A 20,272-nucleotide genomic window follows, 5' to 3' on the forward strand; every position below is an offset into this window, starting at 1 on the left:
AGTGTCCTTTCTGTTCAAGAAAGACAAGCTCTGGATATAAATGGCTTTTACCATTTAGACACTTACACGTTGCTGTATTCCGGGCTTCATCACCTTAGATTTCTTACCACATCATGTATCCAGTGTTTTTCTCTAGTCAGTGGCATCTCTCAGACTCCTGGAAAGTTCAACAAAACTTTATCACAAAGCACTTAAAAATTTGTTGGCCACAACTTGCTTTCTTTCACTCATCTCCTCTTCCCAAACACGGACATATCTATTCTCGTGGAAGAAGACGGCCCCACAAAGTAGTCCTCTTCAAACCACGATCCCCAGAACAGTTTCCTTCCCAATTGAGAAACACGTGCAAGTGAAAGGAGGGAATTCCTGCCATCTTGTACTGCTCCAGGTGGACATGTTCGTTTTCACTCGTAGGTCCTTTATATGGCTGTCCCATGGCTTGCTGCACAGATATCAATCTGTTTAATGAGTGTCTGTCCCTACAAACTTGATTGATTGAATTTTATCCAGAAGTTGGAGGCATAATAAATCCACAGGAAACAAGCATGTGGCAAAGTGATCTGGAGGTAGAGCAGTGAGAATTCAATACATGCACTTGGAAGGTTCTGCACTGAAAAGCATAAATGCCCTACGTGCAGGGAGAGGAAGCAAATTGCACAGACAGAACAGCAGAATTGGGGTCCGTCATGAGAAACCGATGTGATGGGTGCAGCTATTCAATTAAAATTAATCTTGTCCTGGTGTTACCATAGCTGCTGTATGAAGAGGATGGTATCAGGTTTGGGGAGGTGGCCATGTGAGGCTGCAGTCACTAGTCCAGTGATTTTGAAAAGTTTTGAGAACCCTAGGTCTAATGATATACAGTACAGCTTGGACTGTTTCTTTTTAATCAACATCAGAAGAAAAATCTTGGTGCTGTACAACCGGTGTCTAGGAATCTATTCACTCACCACTGCCATGGTCTGCTGTGCAGCTGCATCTGGGGCTTAACACAGCAGCCATTTTACACCGAAAAACTATGTAGTGTAAGGTGTGACCTGTGTGAGTAACAACTTTAGCTGAAACTATGAGGAAATGTAAGTAGGCAGAATGTAACCACCCAGTCTTTGTCAGATCGCTGGGGTTAACTCCCAGAATGCATCCAAGAAGTGCTGTGTCCTCATTAATGGCCACAGGTGGTGAGGACCTCTTTGTATCTCCTCCTAACACTGTGCTCAAATACTGTTGCATACTGAGTCATCAGCATCCCTTCTTCCTGTAGGTTTCAGAGTAACAGCCGTGTTAGTCTATATTCGCAAAAAGAAAAGGAGTACTTGTGGCACCTTAGAGACTAACCAATTTATTTGAGCATAAGCTTTCGTGAGCTCAAATAAATTGGTTAGTCTCTAAGGTGCCACAAGTACTCCTTTTCTTCTTCCTGTAGTACATGGCTGCTCTTCAAAAGTGTGTAATCCAGCTGCTATCCCTGCTTCCTGAGAGCTGAACACCTACGCAGGTATTCCCAGTTTTGGAACACGTGCAAAGACCATTTATTGGCTTGTTTCTACCTTTTCCCTAAAATCTTAGAATGGATGGGGCAAGAGAAAGACAGGCTAATCAGTATTAATTGGTGTTCCCTAAGAAATACCTCTGTGCCTACCTCCCTCTCAATCCTTTGGCGAGTTTAGGGACACACCTGAGGAGTTAAAAGCTGGGACATGAGAGAGTCTGGGATGGAGAGAGAGTCTGATTACTCTGGAATGTTAATGGCCACTTTCTCCATTTGGTACAGTAGCAGGTCTAGCAAGTTTAGTTTCTGACAAACAAGGTGGTTGGGATTTTTTTGTACATTTTTAAATAGTTCTAACTCACCCTGGACTGAAAAAAGAAAAGGAGTACTTGTGGCACCTTAGAGACTAACAGATTTATTTGAGCATAAGCTTTCGTGAGCTACAGCCGATGAAGTGAGCTGTAGCTCACGAAAGCTTATGCTCAAATAAATCTGTTAGTCTCTAAGGTGCCACAAGTCCTCCTTTTCTTTTTGTGGATACAGACTAACATGGCTGCTACTCTGAACCGTGATCTGAGTACATTGCAGCTGATTCAGGTGCGTGCAGGCTGCTCTGCAGTGGGCAAAGGAGTGCCAACCTCAGCTTCCTGCTCAGAGGCTGCCTCTTAGTGCACCAGCTACTGATGGTGTAGCTTGTTTGCTGCTGACTTCTTGCCATTTCCTTGCACAGAAACCCGATAGCAAGTGTCAGAGCTGCAGGGTTTCCTCTCGTAATGGCTGCACTGTAGTAAAGACATCCCCTGTTGTCACTGTCTGGACACCCTTTGGACCATAACACTCAACTTGCCTAGGGCCAGATGTAGGACACTGGCCTTCTTTTACATGTTCAGAGACACTTTTTAAAGAATTCAATAGTCAAGATAAGTGTGAAATCATCTGGGGTCACATCTATTTTACAAAACTTTCACTAAGTTTGTAATGAGGTCTAGGGTTTGATAGCTGTGGGACAGGTGTAAATTTGGATGTCTAGTCAATAGCCTGCCTGTGCATTAAGCCATTGCAGACACCATAGCATCATGAGACCTCGTTAGCACCTAAAATTTTTTTTTCCAGAGCTGCTAATGGGTTACACTACAGCTATAACTGAGTCAGGGAACAAAAGTGATCACCTGACCAAGTTATGTAGTCCTATGTTAGAGCATAAATGAGACCTAACAGTATTCCTGAAACCGATTAAAACCCTGGACTGTCTCATGCTTTAGCCTGGTTACTGGGATGCAGTTGGATCCCATCTACAGTACAGCTTTTGACGGTGTCTGTAGCAGGGTCTTCTGGTTCCGCTTTTAGCCTTCGTGAGATTGTGAAGGATTTAAATGTAGGCATCAGCCTCCAGGAATAGCTCCTGAAACTCATAAAATTTTTCCTTTCAGCTCTGGGGAATGCCTTTGCCCTAGCTCTCTTGGTCTTGTTGTACCAACCATCTTCACTCCAGAGGAAGAGAGATGGGAGGAGAAACCTGGAAGATGGCAAATGGTACAATGGCTGCTCCAACCAATCCGTCACTTTTATCATAGGAATCCAAGCCGGGAATTGGCTGGCTGACCTCTTTAAAACAGTGTCACTAGCTTGATCTGACTTGGGGCTGGAAGGGTAATGTTTGCAGTGCAATAACTGAATGAAGTGGTGAACCAGTAAACAGGGCACAGAGTACCATCTGCTGTGGGCATGCAGGCGGATTAATGCTGCTCAGAGTTGCTGACACAGATCCACATCTTAGAAAGGGTTTCAAACTGGGAGCAGTTGCAAGAGGACGCTAATGACTATGAGCATCACGGATAATAAAGCTCTGCTCCTAAATTTGAAAGGTGAGAGAGCTAAATAAGGAACCCGACTCATAGGGGAAATACTGGCACACAGTATGTAACATAACAGTGTGATAGTTGGCTATCTGCCATTTCTGCTTTTGAGTGTAAAGCTTCTCGCCCTTTAGTGCAAAACATGTTGTACTATTGAAATGTCTGTCATAAGAAAGCTATCTTTTTCTTAAGTGTTTGTGCAAGGAAAATAATATAACACTTCCCAAAAAGACCACAGAATAATAATTGGGGAAAATCAAAGACAACTGTTTTCACTAGCAATGTAGTTACTACTTCAGGATTCAAGTCAATGTGAAACTCAATTTTTCTTTAATAATCAAAGGTCTGACAGGGTGAAAATTCTTCTCCATTGGTGCGCATGTTGAGATGTGTGGCTGGGCACGCTTTGGAGAGACCAAAGTCTGTCTATGATCTGTTTGGGAGTTTAGGTATTTTTCTGGTTAGCTGTTACTCATATGCAGGACAAGAAACTTCACTGATTCAAAGACAGCATTTATTCCACACACGGCCTTTTCTGAATGTCCTTTTTAGCCATCTTGCAGTCATGGCTGGTTTTGTGGCTTGCTATAATAGTGCTGTTCTGTGCTTGGCAGATGTGCAAGTAAATCATGCTTGGTAACTATCTCTACTGCTGAATCTGAAACGCTTTCCACCTTCCAACTCTAAGCCCCTAGGTAGGCAAATCTGTACAAGACCTGGCCTGAAGAGAACCTTTGAGGTCTCAGGATCACCTTGCCTTCTTGTATATCCTGACTTGCTGGTAGGCTGATGGGATGTCCCTGTCAGTCCTTCCAGCCACGTAGTGCTCTAGTGCATTATGGCACCCCTTGGTCACATTGCACTATGGCTCTTGGTGGGGCAGACCACTGGCTGAAAGGATGCAGAGGTCTATCCCATTGACTATCCAGGGAGTCAGGGATATGTTAAATGGACAAGTTGGGAATTTGAAGTCCCTAAAGAAGCCCTTTCTTTAGACTCAGGTCTTCCACACCTTCTGCAAAGAACTGGCATTTATTCTATGGGCTTGGTTGGGTTTCCATTGTGAGAATGGTATAATTACTCTTTCCAGGCTAAGTATATACAGTTTTTATAAAACTTACTCTGTTCAGGGTCAGAGCTTAGCTGGCAAGGGCTCAGGTTTCTGGGGATGTAGAACGGAGCAGACTGCAATAGACAGTTACTAATATAAAACCTCTGAAGACCCAGTGGTGAGTCTACACCTTTGTCCAGGCGTTGGTCTGATCTATTTCTGGCTCCTCAAGTATAGAGTAAGGTTTAAAATTGGACACATCTGTTTTAGGCTCTTAATTTTGCATGACTCTGTGATTAGGGTTGTGAGAGACATCTCCCTCCTCATCTCCTAGCCACACTTCTGCCATCTCACTGGTTTTTGTGTGTGATGTTTTCTAATTGTACACCTGGGAGTGTCCCAGAGCTAAATACGAAACTCTGGGCTTCATTCAAGGCCACCTTTAAAACATGCTCCCCTGTAATTATCTGCCCAATGATAACTTGATCCCAGCAAACGGGCAGACAAGGTCTGCCACTTCAGCAAACACCAGCCTATCTGAGCTGTTTAAAATTATTCTTTTTTCCTAGAAGAAGTCAGCTTTAACCATTCACTGTGCCCCTTACTGTCTCCTGTGTAATGATTTTTAAGGACTTTCTAATCTGCCAGCATTGGCCTTTTCCACCATTACACACAACACTTTTTTCCAAAACCAAAAACCTTCTAATCTCTTCTACACTAATCAATGATGGGAACTGAGCACAAGGTGTAAAACATTTGAAACTACAGAATACATAGGGTTCATAATAAATAGAATGACTTCAGCCAATGGCTGGATCAATCCCCAACACAGATAATACTGCTAACAACTATTTAGTATTGCACAACATTCCTTGTGGCCCAGTCAGTACGGGCATCACTTTTTGACGTAAGTCCCCTCAAGACGTGTTTCTTGTATGTCAGCATCTCCTGGTCGAACGTTAGTGATGGGGTTGGTTCGACTTGATCATTCCACTGCTATGTGACAAATACAAATTACAGGTAAGAAAACTAATCTGTACATTCCAACAGCAAATCTTGCCAAAGGAAAATGTCTGAGGCGCCTTACAAATCTGTGAATGTTGACACATGAAAGCGTAGTCATTCAAAATGTTTGGGCTGGTGAGCTTTTACGTGTGCAACTACTTACACGATACAGATTTATTGGTACCAAGAAATTATTAAGCCTAAATAGTATGAAAATCCATTCCTCCTTTTACCTGCTTTTAGGGCCCAAGTTCAGGCTTTGTCTTCTGCACAAATTGTGTTAGTTACATGCTGCCTAACATTCTGCCCTTTGAAAAGAAGTGAGGAAACCCTGTAGTGTTGCTGCGGCAAAACGTCTGCCCCAATTCCAGGTGGGTGAAGTGATTGCTCTGCATACTGTCCGTAAAGCACTTAATTTGAATGCAAGGATGCTTAATTTGCCCATCTGTAAAATGGGATAATGCCCGCCTACTTAACAGTGGGGCATGAGGATTAATGTTTAAAGCACTTTGACTTCCTTGGATGAAGTGTGAGGGTACATTGTATGACATTTTTCTCAGATTGTCTCATCTGTGCCAGTTCTGTATGTGACTCTCCTGAGGCAGACAGGATTCTCTTCTTTTGTTCTATATCTTAATTCCCCAAATTCTCATGGCCTTTCATTCACTGCTTTGAACATGGGCGCCTCCTTGCCTTGATGTTTCCAAGGCTTCTACCAATCCCAAATGCCTGCCTTGGATCGCTGAAGCATGTGTGACATTTTAGGTGTATTTTTGGCCTGCCTGGACTCCTTTCTGATCCCATGTCCAGAGAATTTTCCTCCTGAGCTCTCGGCATGTGTGCTACCTGCCATTAGATCAGGTTTATGGCATCACATCTGAGTTCTTTGACTCATTCTTCCCTCCTCTCCCTTTTTTAAAAAAACAGCAGTTCTCTCAACTTGGCTGGTGCTAAGGAATGCTTTATTGTGGGGGAAAAAAACCTTGCAGTCTCCTCCGAGAGCAGTATCACTTTTGGTCCCAAGGCGTGGAGCAGTGGTTTGAGCACAGAGTAGGAGCCAGGAACTCCTGAGATCTAATCTTACGTAAGACGCTAGGATCCCTCTGTGACTTTGAGAAAATCACAGCCTGTCTGTTTTCCCATCTGTAAAAGGGGATGATAAGGGAGGATTCAGTATTTTTGAGCTAGTAGTAACCACCCTATTCTAGCTCGCTGCTGGATTCACCTGAACCCGTTTATACAAGCCACAGGAACGAGAGGCTTGTTGACTTCACTTTGAAGTGTGGGCCAGGCAATCCGGAGATAAAAACAGTATTGGAGAGGTTTTCAGGCTGATGTTGAAGGTATTTCTTCCTCACACCTCTGATCTCATTATCTTGTATTATGCCTGGGTGCTATGGTTGGGGACAGGGATTGCTTTTAATAACTAAAGTACAGAGTATATCTGGTTCCCTCATTCCTTTCTCTCTTGCGCTGTGCTAGGAGAGGGAGGAGATAATCCCTATATTAAGAGTGCCTACTAATGGCAAAATCCCTTGTCAAAGATTCATTGTCCCCCACCCCAAATACCCTGAGAATTTAATTGGCTCAAGGCGGAGGCCTGAGCTGGAAATAGATCAGGCCAGGCTTCCCGGTGTGCAGAGGGACAGTTGGTAATGTGAGCATCGCGCGTAGCCCCAGGCGCCCTCTCTGCACGGATATTCAAACCCGACCACCGTGCTCACGCGCACCACCCCCCAAAAAGAGGATTTGTTCCAAACCTCCCCTTCCCCTCGCCTGCTTCCTTTCAGGCTTTGCAGAGGCAGGAATCTCAATCCGAAGTCCCTGTAAGTTAAAATAGAGGCAATTCTCTTGTTGCCTCCATTTCTCTCCCTTCCATTTCTTTCTGTGGCTCAGGCTACAGTAACTCGATTTAAACACCTTTTACCGTGTCTTGCAGTGCTTGGATTAGGTAGAGGGCTTGGATGGCTGGTTTCCCCCATTCCCAGACTCTCCCGGGTACAGGTTCTCCCCTCCCTAGCACCATCTTTCTCTTGGACGGGGCCAGCCTCTGTTGCAGCTGCAGTGCAAACCAGGAGCACAGGATCTTTAGCTGGCATGGTCCCAGTCTGTTGTTTCCCTGCTTTCTGTGCGTATGGTGGTGGTCTGCTTGCAGTGCTTCGGTCCTCTAAATGGCTCTCAACTTTTCCAGACTCCTGTACCCCTTTCAGGAGTCTGATTTGTCTTGCGTACCCCCAAGTTTCAGCTCCCTTAAAAACTACTTGCTTACAAAATCAGACCTAGAAATACAAAAGTGTCACAGCCACACTACTACTGAAACATGACTGACTTTCTCATTTTTACCATATAATTATAAAATCAATTGGAATATAAATATTGTACTTACCTTTCAGTGTATAGAGTATAAAGCAGTATAAACAAGCCATTGTTATGAAATTTTAGTTTGTGCTGACTTCACTAGTGCTTTTTATGTAGCTTGTTGTAAAACTAGGCAAGTATCTAGATGAGTTGATGTACCCCTTGGAAGACCTGTGTATACCCCCAGGGGTGTGTATACCCCTGGTTTGAGAATCCCTGATCTAAGGCTGCTGTGTTCACTGGAACCCAGCGTGAGAGCAGAGTTGCCACGCAGAGAACCCTGTGTAGGTCGTGTGCTTGCCTTGTAAGATATGTGGTTAAATTTTGAGTCCAGGGCCGTGCACTGGCCTAGCCAGCAGGATGGTCTAGAAACCAGTTCTTAAACTTGATTCTAACAGAGTTTAGCCCCATTCACAAGGGACAGCCAATCAACTGAACAGGTTTAGCTGGAAATGCTTAAAACACTGTTCCCAAATTCTGTTTAAAGCTCAGTGTAGAGGAGCTGTGTAGTATGGTGTGCAATTTGGATTGGACCCTGTCTGCTGGTCAGGGGAATTGTCTTTGGCACCTAAATAACCAGAACTGTGTGTGATTTCTGGCTGACATTGATTGAAATGTCATGCAGATGTAGCTTTGCAGACCAGGCATCTCTTCACAATAGAGGTTTTGCAGTTGGGATTGGCTTGATCTGCTTTGTACCTTCCTTTCAGGCTGCTTTTTCTTGATTTTTTTTTTTCTTCTTGTTTTTCCCTCCATAGAGAGGAGGTGCAGGAGAACTGTGTCCACTGGAAGAAGAAATTCACCTTTGTGTGTAAAATGAGTGCCAATCCTGCCACTGGCCTCCTGGATCCCTGCATCTGCCGAGTGTCTGTGCGTAAGGTGAGTACCCAGCCTCCACCTCTGATGCGGAAGCATCCCCAGCAGCTGGATGTATTGGTATAGCTCCGTGGCTGCCTTGTCTTGGAGGTGTGAGAGGATGCATGGATATTGACTGGTAATCGGAAGCTTTATGCTTGGGCTAGTTGAATGGAAATAGTCAGAGCCCTTCCCTCACACGTCTACCCCCACCCTCCTGCAATGTTGTTTGTAGGGGAGACTAGGGAGGTGGCACCCTGGGTGCCAGGGAGGGGTGAAATCCTGGAGGCCTCTTCCAGCATTGACAGTATGATGAGTTTCCCTTTGTTCCCACAGTAAAGCTGATGGCTCCTTTTCCTGTTTTTCTTCTTGTTTCACATTATAGGAACTGAAGGGCGGAAAAACCTACTCAAAGGTAAGAGCAAAAGAGCATGCAAAAGGACTAGAATGCTGAGCTGTCCTGTGTTCACTCAGTGCCTCTGGCCTTTCAGCGCTCTGACAAACGGCCAGCGGTGGAATTTCTCAGGAAGCAGGGCTATGTTTGTGTAAAGCAGCCTGAGGAAAGAGCCGTTGGTTGTAGTTGGGGATGAAACTAATTTATTTCCCCTAAAAGGGCAGGACTGTGACTTGCTGGGACAGAATCCAGATCCCATTGAACGTGCGAATTCTAGAGATGGGACTGACCAAAACCACTGACCCGCACATCCTTTAAACTTTGGGGAAGTTCTGAGACAGATGTGAACTCTGCCGCTCGGGGTCATCCCTAATGAACACGAACTCAGAAAATGTAGACTCTGTTACCCTGCGTTCCACAGAATGCAATAACCAGCTTGGACAGCAGCTAGCTGTGTTAGCTGACTCTTAGAACTGCAGTCTGGAGCTTAGCTGAAGCTCGTAGTGCAACAAGGCATGTTCATGGAGAGCACTATCATCTTGGAAGGGATGAACAGATTGATCAACAGAGGGGTTTTATTGTGGGACTCATTCCTTTTCTCCTTCTATCAGGCATGGTATGCATGAAACCCCATGCGCTGCAATAGAGGCAAAGGGCTATGAGTCTCTTCCCTCTTCAGACTGGGTCCTACTGCAGGAAGGAGAGATTGGGTTGGTTTAAGAGTTGCGAATCTGCACGGGGCCCAAAGCCAGCTGCTTGCATGTGAAAGCTCGTCTTTGGCCTATGTGAAATGAGCTGATAGTGTCTGTGCCCCGTGGGCAGGTGTTCTGGTTACATAAAGCCCCATCACAGTTTGCATCAATTGGCACCTTTATTGGCAGGGTCTGAGACCAAGGATGGAATCCGCTTTGGAGGCTCAACAAGGCTCTCACCCTTACATGTGGATTCAGGCCTGTGGGTGGAGGAAGCTGTTGCTGCCCACGCTGTTCCTGTTCTGTGGCTAATTATGACCTCAATCTCCAGGGCTGACCATCTGTTTCTCACTCACTAACTTCACATTTTTTAAAAAGCTGTTCTTCCATTCTATAGAGCTGCTTACCCAGCAAGAGAGCCACGCAGCTGGAGGGAGGGACGTGCATGCAACACCTGGTTAACTGAATACATACATGTCTGTTCCCTTGTTAATCTATGTCCTGAATTTTTCCCTACCACTTGGAGGTGTTGGGTTGGAAGAGCCTCAGAGGGTATGTCATTTCAGAGTTATCCCATGCTTTTACTTGGGTGTTGCCCTAACACTTCCCCATGCACACAGAAACCCCTCTGATCTGAGTTTAGTGGTGCTTTAGTTCTGGGGTATCTGGCCCACCCTAGGACACAAGCTAAAGTCCAAGTGCTGTTTTTATTTGGGCTGAGAACCTGCCCACTTAGCAGTGAGGGCATAAGGTAAACCACTCAAGTGTTGATAATCCTCCAAAGCCTTCCCAGAAGGACAAACAAGTCCCCCCGCAATTTACTGGGAAAATCAGAGCACCTTACTACAACACACAAGATCCATAGGCTCTGCCCCAGAAGTCGTAGCAGTGCAGATGTGAGTGCAGCACCACTGAACACAGGAGCTCTGCTAGAGCTTTGCAATGTGGCTACTCCCGCGGGGCTAGGCTCACCCACACGCCGATCACCCAAGCTAACTCTGCAGTGAAAACCTACCCCAAGATAAGCAGTGGTCTTGTGAGGTGCACTAGAAGGGGGTTGTGGGCGCACACGTTCTATGCGTGAGCAGGTTGCATGCAGATGAACATCCTTCCTAAACTTCAGGGCTTTTCATCTCTTTACAAACTCGTAACTTTGCTCAGTGGAACAAAATCTCCTTGAGCTGTGAGGAGATAGGAGTGGCCCCAAACAACGAAGATATCGCAGGGATCTCCGGCTGCTAACGAGGACGCCAGACCCTTGCCACCATTCCCCTCCCTCCCCCCCCCCCCCAGTTATGCTGCCAAAGTGGCTATGAGATACTGAGACTCACTTGCTGATGCTTCCGAGTGGCTTTGTGCACAGGGCAGAAGTTGGGTGTCCGTAGACCTTTGGGCTTCATATTAATGTCTCTGTGGGAGGGTGTGGGGACCGGAGCTGTTACGGATCGGGGCCAGCAGGATGTGCTGTTGAAGTGGAAACTCTTTTTCCCTCCCCCTCCTGTTGTCCCTGAACCGGATGGAAATGCCGTCAGCTGGCTGGAAAAATGAGGGAAACTGCTCTGAAAGGTTATAGCTGAGAACATCCTTTCATTAAGGGATCCTTCCTCCTGCAGCTTCTGCCTTCCAGCAGACACCTCCCTGCACTGGGAGTCTGCTTCCTGGAAAAAAAAATTCCTGGCCCCAGTGTGCTGTGTAAAGCTTTGCATCAGTTTATACCCCTGCAGTCATGGGGACCAGTCAGCTGTCTTCTGAGGGAGGGGGCCTGGGGTTTGTGCATCGGATGGTAGGGGGGGTTGCAGTTGGTCCGCCCCTGGAGGAGGGTGGTGTGTAATGGTATCTTATTGGTGTATTCATGATTGTGAGCCCAAATCCCCCATTCTGGGGTACATCAGTATTTTAAACAATACTGCTAGCTGCTCCTCTCAACCTTATGGTCCCCACTAGTGTTTACTTTGACCAGCAGGGAGCCTGGGGTTTACTCTAACCTACTGACATGTGTCAAAACTACACCTGCCTTGTCCACACTAAGATTTTACCAGGTTATTCGCTAGGAAGTGGTGGTAGGAGCTGGCCATGTGTTAGCAAAGACAAGGCCTTGGTCTTGGAGCTACTTAGCATTGGAGCCTTGTTGTTCTCTCGGCCCTGAAACTATTACCTGTTCAGCTGGGCGTTGATTCGTAGCCTCGTGTAGTGAGAGCACTGGGAGAATACACTTTACCCCACTTTCTCTTTTCTCTCTGCCCCTGCAGCCCCCTTGGAGGGGTTGGTGGGGAAAAAGGAAGTGTCACGGTCCTCTTGCCTTCTCCTTAGTCTCTTGACCATCAGTTAAGTCCCAATCTCCCTTCTGGTCCCTTGCTCATTCTTATGCAGGCACATCCCAGCTGTTTAGAACTTGGCTTCCTCTGTTTCAAATACAAAATTCATACAGTAGCCATTAACTGATTTACAGTGGCACTCTCTAATCCCCTGTCGGCTTCCAAGAGTGACAGGATGAAATCCCAAACGCCATTAGCATGGTGCTGACCCAGGCCCATAATTCACTGATCCAAGACGTTCTAGTAGGGCAGACCTGAATTTTGCTGCCCTATCCTGGGTTGCAAATGGAACATTGGTTTAAAAAATTGTCAGGGGAAAAAATACTGATGAACTTGAGTCATCCTTGTGATTCAAACAGCAGAAGGAATAGCATTGTTCCTTTCGAGTGTTGAACTGCTGGCCAGCATGGGAGGTTGGAGTTTTTGCTTGCCAAGAGGTAAGAGTCAGATAAAAACAGGGGAATTCTAAACTGAGCCCTACTCAACTGTTTTCAGTTTCAGAAAAAACCCACAAGATCAGAAAATGTTACCTTCAATGCTGCCAGATAGCTTTCTTTGTAATTAAGGTCTGTGCTCCCTCCTAAGAGAACCTCAATGACACCAGACCTGTATTGCAGTGTATGTTGTAACAACTTATCCTGCATTCCCTGTGAGAGAGTGGGGCCTACCTACTGAAGAGCGCCAAGCTTTTCTCTCCTCGCTGTGGGGCTGGTTAACTTGCTCAAACGCGGGGAAAGGGTAGAAACGGCAGCTGGTTCTGATTGATTAGGCTGAATGGGTCAAGGAGAAAACTTATCACCAGAAAGTGCAGAGAACATGAACAGTCCTGTTGGCTTCTTTGATTGATCGTCTAGGTAGGGGAGTCAGTGTTCATCATAAATCTTTAAAGGACTAGGAGTGCAGAGTAACATGACTGCTGCTTTTTGATTCAGGTTCTTGTATGTTGTAACATGTATCTGATTTTGCTTCCTATCTGCTCTGCTTGTAGTTTGTTTTGCATTCTCACTCACCTGTGTCCTTTTCTTCTCTAGTTTATTAAAAGAACTAAGATTTAGAGAGACACTAATTAAAAATCTCCTGAAACATTCCCTTTCCTTCCTGTCTCTCAAACTTTCTGTTGGCTGGCTAACTACTAGGGGTGTGAGGGAAACGCTGTTCCAGGTGCACCCCATCAAAATGGCTAAGCTCTAGGGCATACACCAGAGGGTGTCTGGGGTTTACTGCATTGCCAAAGGGATTATAACTGGATATCTACAACTAAAGTGACTTCTGGCTTGCTTTTCTGATGGTCTCATTCTTGTTTCTCAGAAACAATGTGTCAGTTTCATCTACAACAATACCCTTTCATCTCTTGGCTTGCAGGCTCCAGTGCATTCTGGGATGTCCTAGTACAAAGAGTACCTTCTTATGTTTGTGTACGTGATTGTTTTTTCCACATCATTGACCCAGAGCCTTCCACGTCCTTGGTTATGCAGCAACCACAGGCTGGTTAACGCTGTCCTCACCAGAAATACCGTTGTGTTTCCTTGCTCCATACACGGGCTTCCTGCGGCTCAGAAATGTTCACCTAAGATCGTGACTAGAGTAGATGCTGACATGTAACCACAGCTACACCGTGGTCTGCATAGGCATCTGCCGTGTACCACAAACCCATTCTCTTCCTTAGTGCATCACATGCAGAACAATCTCTTTATTGAGCTTTTTTTTCCCTGTTTTCTCTTGGCCACAGCTGGGTTTTGCTGATCTGAATCTGGCAGAATTTGCTGGCTCTGGATTCACTGTCCGATGCTGCTTGCTGGAAGGATATGATACCAAGAACACCCGGCAGGATAACTCCATCCTAAAGGTGCATAGTCAGTGTCCGCGTGGGAGGGATCCTAGAGTTTGGTGCATTCTTCAGAAATCCCGCCTGAATTTGTAGTACAGGATTTTGTTCCCAGCCCTCCCACTTGCGTCCTCATGGGCAGGGATCTTTAGCAGACAAGCCCCTTACCAAAGCTAGACTGGAGACAGACAAGCAGTTGCTCACTTCCATAGAGAGCAGTCACTGATATGTACAGAGATACAGTTAAACAACAGCATTCCCATAACATCCTGTATCTGCGGATAAAACATGAGCAGGCCGAAAGTCTTGAGTGCACCATTAGCAACATCTTTCTGAGCAGGAGGTGCTGATACATCTTGGATATAGTGATACGAGTGGCTTAAAATAATACTCCGCTGTGTCCCTCAAACTTACTTTTGTGCTGGATGGAAAGGCAGTCCAGCTGATCCAAAGTACTGTGCAGGCTCCTGATTCCTAGATCCCCCTCCCCCAGTATCACAGGACCCAATGCTGATATCCCCATTGATCACTGACTAGTTGGGTGGAACTGGCAGTTCCTAATGACCTGTATCATTTCTATCTCCCATAGGTCACAATTGGAATGTCCCTGCTCTCTGGGGACCCCTGCTTCAAGACGTGAGTTGCTGCATCGTCTTCCACTACTACGGAACCTGTTACATTTGATGGGGTTTTGGACACACAGCTGTTCCCTGAAGGGTGGGGCTATCTACCCTGAGCTGGCCTAGATCCCTGGTAGAGCCCAGTGACGTACAAACATGATCATGTGCATCTTCTCCATAGATCACCTAGGCAATTTTATAAACCAGTAAACTTCCCCAAAAGTACAGTAGAGAAAAAGCTTATAATTAGAATGCAGAAGTCCAGATTCCCATCCCCAGCTCTGCCAAAGACTCTGTGTGACAGGCAGTTCACGTATTTTCTTTGTGCTTGTTTACCCATCTGTAAAGTGGAGAAAACATTTGTCTTACAGAGGTGTTTGTAAAGCATTTTTAGATATACAGATAGAAGGTGTTATACAAGTACAAGGTCACTTTTTGACTTCTTAGAACTGCCAGTTAGTGGTATCTACTACTTACATTTAAAAAATTCTGATTGGATTAAGGGATTAATGGTAACAGCTATAAATGAACAGGTGAGATGAGCCATGAAAGGAGACCTGTGAGAGACTTTCCGAAGTGTGCTCCCATTTTGGCTTCTTTGATGCTTTGTGATGGAGAAAAGAAGCATAATTTTTTTTAAAAAATTTGGTTTTTAACCTTAAAAAATATCAAGAATGTAGTCTTGATTTCTGTCCACCCCCCTCCCCGACCGGCTTTGTTGAAGGACTTTTTTTTTTAAGGCAGGTGGTGATGGGAAGTGGTCCCAGGTCTGTGCTGTGATCTGTTTGTACACCTTAACTGAAGATACCCTTTCCGCCCGTGCTAGGCATTGGAGACTGTTAGCAACAAACCCCAGCTCTCGATATGAGCTGTACCGTTCTGTCGTTTTGTGAGCAGTAGTAACCAATCTTGAGGCATTGGAGAGAGATTTCACTATAGAAAACAAGGTCTCTGAGAGCCGCAAAATAATTGTGGTATGAGATCCTGACATTGTTTTGCAGTATTTGCATAGTGACGTCATGATAATGCCTGAAGACAGTGAATCAAAACCACCACAAATATATTACACTATAATGTTGAAAACTCCTGACTGGGCTATATGTGCATCTCTTGGCGACTGTTCAACAAAATAACTATTTTTTTACTTCTGCTGAATGTTTCTTGGAGTTTACACATAACTTTTGCCTCTATAGTAATGTCCGTTACAGATGTGACTTTAACAACATATTTATATGGGCAAAAGCCCTAGTGTAGTTGGATTTATGCTTGCAAACATTTGCTGGTATAGCTTATTTTGTTAGGGGAACTGGTATAAACTGTACCTGTAAAAGCGCTTTTCTACTGATATAAGCTGTATCTAGACTAAGAGGATTCACCCCCTTTCCCAAATGCGCTTTTTTGATGGGGGGAGGGGATTCCAAAGATTTTAGTGGACAGTTCTCGTGTCCTGTGTTTTAAAAAGGATGTTGAAAAATTGGAGAGGACATGGGAGAACCAAAAAAAACCCCTTACAGTGAGAGAATAAAGAAGTGCAATCTGTTCAGTTTATCTAAAACATTGTGGAGCTGAATTGATTATAGAGTATAAGTGACCTTGTAGGGAAAAAATGCTGACTACCGAAGGGCTAGTTCAGAAAGGCATAACAAGAACCAGTGGCTCGAAGTTAAAGCCAAATTCAGATTAGGCTCACACTTTTAGTAGTGAGGGTGATTAGCCACTGGAACAAACTTATCAAGGGAAGTGATGGATTCTCTGTCTGGATCTCTTCAAATCAAGATGCCTTTTGGAAGATATGCCTGAGTCAGTCACAAGTTATTGGACTTAATCCAGGAATAACTGAGTGAAATTCTCTGGCTTCCGTTATGCCAGAGGTCGGACTGAATGAATTTTATGGTTCCTTTTGGCCTTAAAATCTATAAAATAGTCCTGAGTTGGCTTTTTTTTAAGTGACCAGTTGAGAGGACAAAAGACTTTTTTTTTTTTTTAATCACTTGTCAAGTAGTAATTTTGCTAGTTCTCTGGCCACTGTAGTCTTCTAAACTAGACAAAGACCTGAATTTCTAATGTAAAAAAATAGCAGAAAAGCAAAGGTTTTGCTGTGTTCCCTACTTGCAGAACTCCTTACAGGCTTGCATCCTTCCCCACAAAGAAGCAAGAAGGGAGTGGCCCCCTTTGTCGGTCACCTCCTCAAGCTGCCAGTTCTGCTTAGGTAATTTGTGTCACGTCCTGTCTTTTGGCTATTGCAGGCCTCCTTCCACAGCCAAATCTATCACCATCCCGGGACAGGACTCCTCCCTGCAGTTGACCTGTAAGGGCGAGGGGACGACCAGTAGCATCAGCAGCTCAGCCACTTTTGGAGCAGTGCGCCCGGCCAAGTCGAGACCCACCATTCTCAATCCAGGTACAGGCCCTCTGTGCTCAGGACTGATACAGCACTTTGTTGTTCCAGGATTCCATTAAGCTTACTGCAGCGCTTGGAAGGTTAACGGATCTGTGCATTGCACGCTCTCCCTCACCCGTCCTAGTGTCTTCGCTAACTAAGAAACCTGTAAGACTCTCTCTTAAATGTAGCTGAGCAGCGGGAACATGAAAGTGCAGCACGTGTATTTCTGTTAACAGAGGAGATACACATTCAGGCAGTCCCTGCAATGGCTTTATCTTGCAGTCCTCTCTAAGGTGCCCATCACTGTGATTCCTCCTGTATTCAGTGACACTGTTCACCCCTCCGCTTTTAGGTTTGCTTAGGCTGATGTTTAGAAAATTTCCTGCGCAGCTTTTAGTGCTTCAGGGTCTGAGATCTAATGGCCTCATTCCGCCTGCTGAAGCAGAGTTCCTAGACTTCCATTTTTCAAGGACATTGCAGCCTCCCCTGGCTCCCCTCTTTAAAGTGATTGGGCTCCAAATATACCATGGCCGATCACATAGTGCACCAAAATCTGGAGCTACCCAGTTCACCTCCGTGGGTGAGAAAAGGGTAAATGAGGGTCTTTATAAAACCTGGCATACGTGTTTACCCAGGAGACCAAAAAGGCTCCTTATAGCCCTTTCACACGCAGGCGGAGATGGGGAAATCGGGAAATTCAGAGGGGACGCCGACTCTTCAGGCCACATTCAGAGGTGATGTAATGATGGTGAAACTCACCCTTATGAGGGTAGAAGAGCGGGGGGTTATAGTAGTAAGAAAAGCAGCTAACAGGAAGGAGTCCTTCCCCTTCCTTGTTTTATATCTTACATCTGTCCTCCATTAGCCTCCCCCTTGGGCTGAGTTCCAGTCTGAGCTTTACCATCATCTGACTCAGACCCCACATCCGACTTGTACCTGTGTATATGAGGGAAGGATGGATTCAGAGCCTTAACTGGCAATCCACCTCGCTCTTGTCAGCCTGTCACAAACTCGGTACATTTCCCTACCTGTTGAGGATCCTCCCGCATCTGTGTTGGAGCTTTGAGAATCCTGCCCCTTTTGGTTTTTGTACCACCCTCTGTCACTCTTCACTTGAAAAGTCCTGTATTATGGCCTTCACCGTACTCCACACGCTGCTGTTGGTCTGAGTAGTGAAGAGCCTATAAATAGCACCTGATCTCTTGCATGGTGTGCACCAAGCTGGCTTAATATTTTTCAAAGCTGTCTTTTACTTATGAAATAGCTTCAGACGTGACCTGTCATCTCCGTGGGCTTGAGGGATTGGAGATCCCTGGTAACTCCAGAGTTGGGCACCCCATCAGCCACTGGAATGGGTGACTACTGACACAGCCTCTCACTGCTTCTGTCATCAATGGTCCCTGGCAGCTTCTAGCTCCGTGCAAGTCAGTGCAGAGCAACAAGTGTGCACCCTTCCAGCCTTCCCTGGCCCTAGTGCAACAACGTCCCCATCCAGTCTTTCTGTGGGAAGTGGTGAGCTGGCTGGCTGAGAGATAATGAGTGCTCCGTTGTTTGACAGGTGTTCCAGAGGAACCAGACCAGAATCTGTCTAGTCCAGAGGAAGTATTCCACTCAGGGCATTCACGGAACTCCAGCTATGCCAGCCAGCAGTCCAAAATCTCCGGTAATTGTTGACCTGCTGAACTTTGGCATCAGTGCCCAGGAAGGCGCAGGTCTTCAGATCTCCAAATCTGTTTTTCTGTGGCACTCTCCTCCTTTGAGAGTGATTCACAGCCACGCCTCTGACCTCCAGCTGCTCCTGAGCCTGCCTTCTGAACTCCCAGTTTTGTGATGACTGCAGATCTGATCTGATCTGTGTAATCCTCTGCCTTTGTGGACTAAGGTTCCTTTCCTCCTCAGTGAAATGTCCCTGCCCTGACTGGAGACTTGGCTATTTGCACTGTGTTGCTGTGGGATGGTAGGTTTGGTTTGTAATGAGTCTCTATCCACAGGTTATAGTACGGAGCACTCTCGCTCCTCCAGTATGTCTGATTTGACCCACCGCCGGAATACGTCCAGCAGCAGCAGCGCCTCTGGGGGGCTCAGTATGACAGTGGAGTGTCCTGAAGGAGAACGGGACCACAAACTAGACAAGCCACCTCGCCCCCCAAGACCAAACATCCTTTTGGATAGATCATCCCGGTAGGTACAGTGTAAAGATGATATCTCTGTGGATGGGGGAAGGCCTAGAAACAAAGGATCCTTCACTCTTCCTTTACCTTTATGGCCTCAGATTTGCTGTTGCTATAATCTGAAAGGAAGAGGCTATAGCTAAAGGACACAGACATCACTGCAGCCTGTGACCCTAGGGGCTGAATCTGTTTTGTTTTTTTCCCCTCCCAGAAGGAAAAAGGATTCAGTGGAGAGTCACCCAACGTGGGTGGTTGATACTAGGATTGATGCTGACGACATAGTGGAGAAAATTATGCAGAGTCAGGATTTCTCAGACGTCAGCAATACTGAAGGTGAGATTAATACGAGGCGCAGAGGGGAGACTTGCTGCTCCTCTTCCAGCCTTAGCGACATTCATCAACCTCTCTAATCCCAGCTCTGGCATCACCCGATATTGCCTCCCACGCCCCTGTAATTTGCTGTTAGTACTTGCTTGAAGTTTCAGTGGCAGATACCTTAAAGGGACCCCACTGATGTGAAAACTGCATTTCCTTCTGAAAACAGTATGTACCCGCTACTGTTACAAGTAACTGCAGCGGTGAGGCTGGAGGCAAACAGTCCTTCTCTTTTCCATGTTTACTTTTGACAGCACTTCATGTGTAGTCAGTTTCTCTGCTCTGCTGCTCAGTTGGATCACCCTCCTGCATAGGTCTGGGGGCAGCTCCTGGGCATGCTTTTTCCCATGCTGTGCAAGAGGGTGTTTGCCAGTAGCAGCAGCGGAAGCAGGGTAGGTGTGTGCACAGAGAGGGGAAGGAGGGGTTTAAACATACTGGCACTCGGGCCTGACCAGAAGACCCTTAAGAATACTGCAGAGGAGGAAAAAAGCCTTATCAATCTTTTTAAAGGAATTGAAACCAATGTTTTTAAAAATTGGTCAGTTTAGGGAAAATTTCAAATAGTCCTCTTTTAAAATAAATGCTTTTTTTAAACTAATTTTCTTACCTGTTATACAAACCACAGCTTAGATTTACTAGAACTCAAAACTTTAATCTAATTTGGTGTTCATTACTCACACAGTTCACGGTGTGCGTTTGTCAGCTTGGATGATTAAAAAGGAGTTATCGTGCTTCATTAATGAATTTGCACTTCACTCTCTGTGGGAAAACTAGACAGAACAGGGTACCTCCATAGTGGTGTAATGATATTGCAAATGCTGCAGGGGAATGTTTTTGTCTTTGTTTGAGTTTTTAAAATCATATTAAGGACTCCTTAATTCAT

General features: G+C 45.6%; 1 protein-coding gene across 2 annotated transcripts in view; it reads left to right on the forward strand.

The window, feature by feature from the left end:
* The window catches only part of EEIG1 (estrogen-induced osteoclastogenesis regulator 1), a 45,257-nt gene that overhangs the window by 18,348 nt on the left and 6,637 nt on the right, over positions 1-20,272 (forward strand). Inside the window, exons 1-9 of one of the 2 annotated variants that reach the window (XM_073314713.2) lie at positions 3,003-3,022; positions 8,518-8,638; positions 9,000-9,029; positions 13,745-13,861; positions 14,430-14,476; positions 16,707-16,861; positions 18,402-18,506; positions 18,835-19,024; positions 19,226-19,347. In XM_073314713.2, coding sequence (XP_073170814.1) covers positions 8,576-8,638; positions 9,000-9,029; positions 13,745-13,861; positions 14,430-14,476; positions 16,707-16,861; positions 18,402-18,506; positions 18,835-19,024; positions 19,226-19,347 — 829 coding nt within the window. In that variant the 5' untranslated portion in view covers positions 3,003-3,022; positions 8,518-8,575. Of the gene's footprint in view, positions 1-3,002; positions 3,023-8,517; positions 8,639-8,999; positions 9,030-13,744; positions 13,862-14,429; positions 14,477-16,706; positions 16,862-18,401; positions 18,507-18,834; positions 19,025-19,225; positions 19,348-20,272 lie in introns of those variants that run through there. The other variant, XM_073314712.2, reaches the window with a different exon arrangement.

The sequence above is a fragment of the Lepidochelys kempii genome, chromosome 16 (assembly GCF_965140285.1).
Source record: "Lepidochelys kempii isolate rLepKem1 chromosome 16, rLepKem1.hap1, whole genome shotgun sequence".
Classification (NCBI taxonomy): Eukaryota; Metazoa; Chordata; order Testudines; family Cheloniidae; genus Lepidochelys; species Lepidochelys kempii.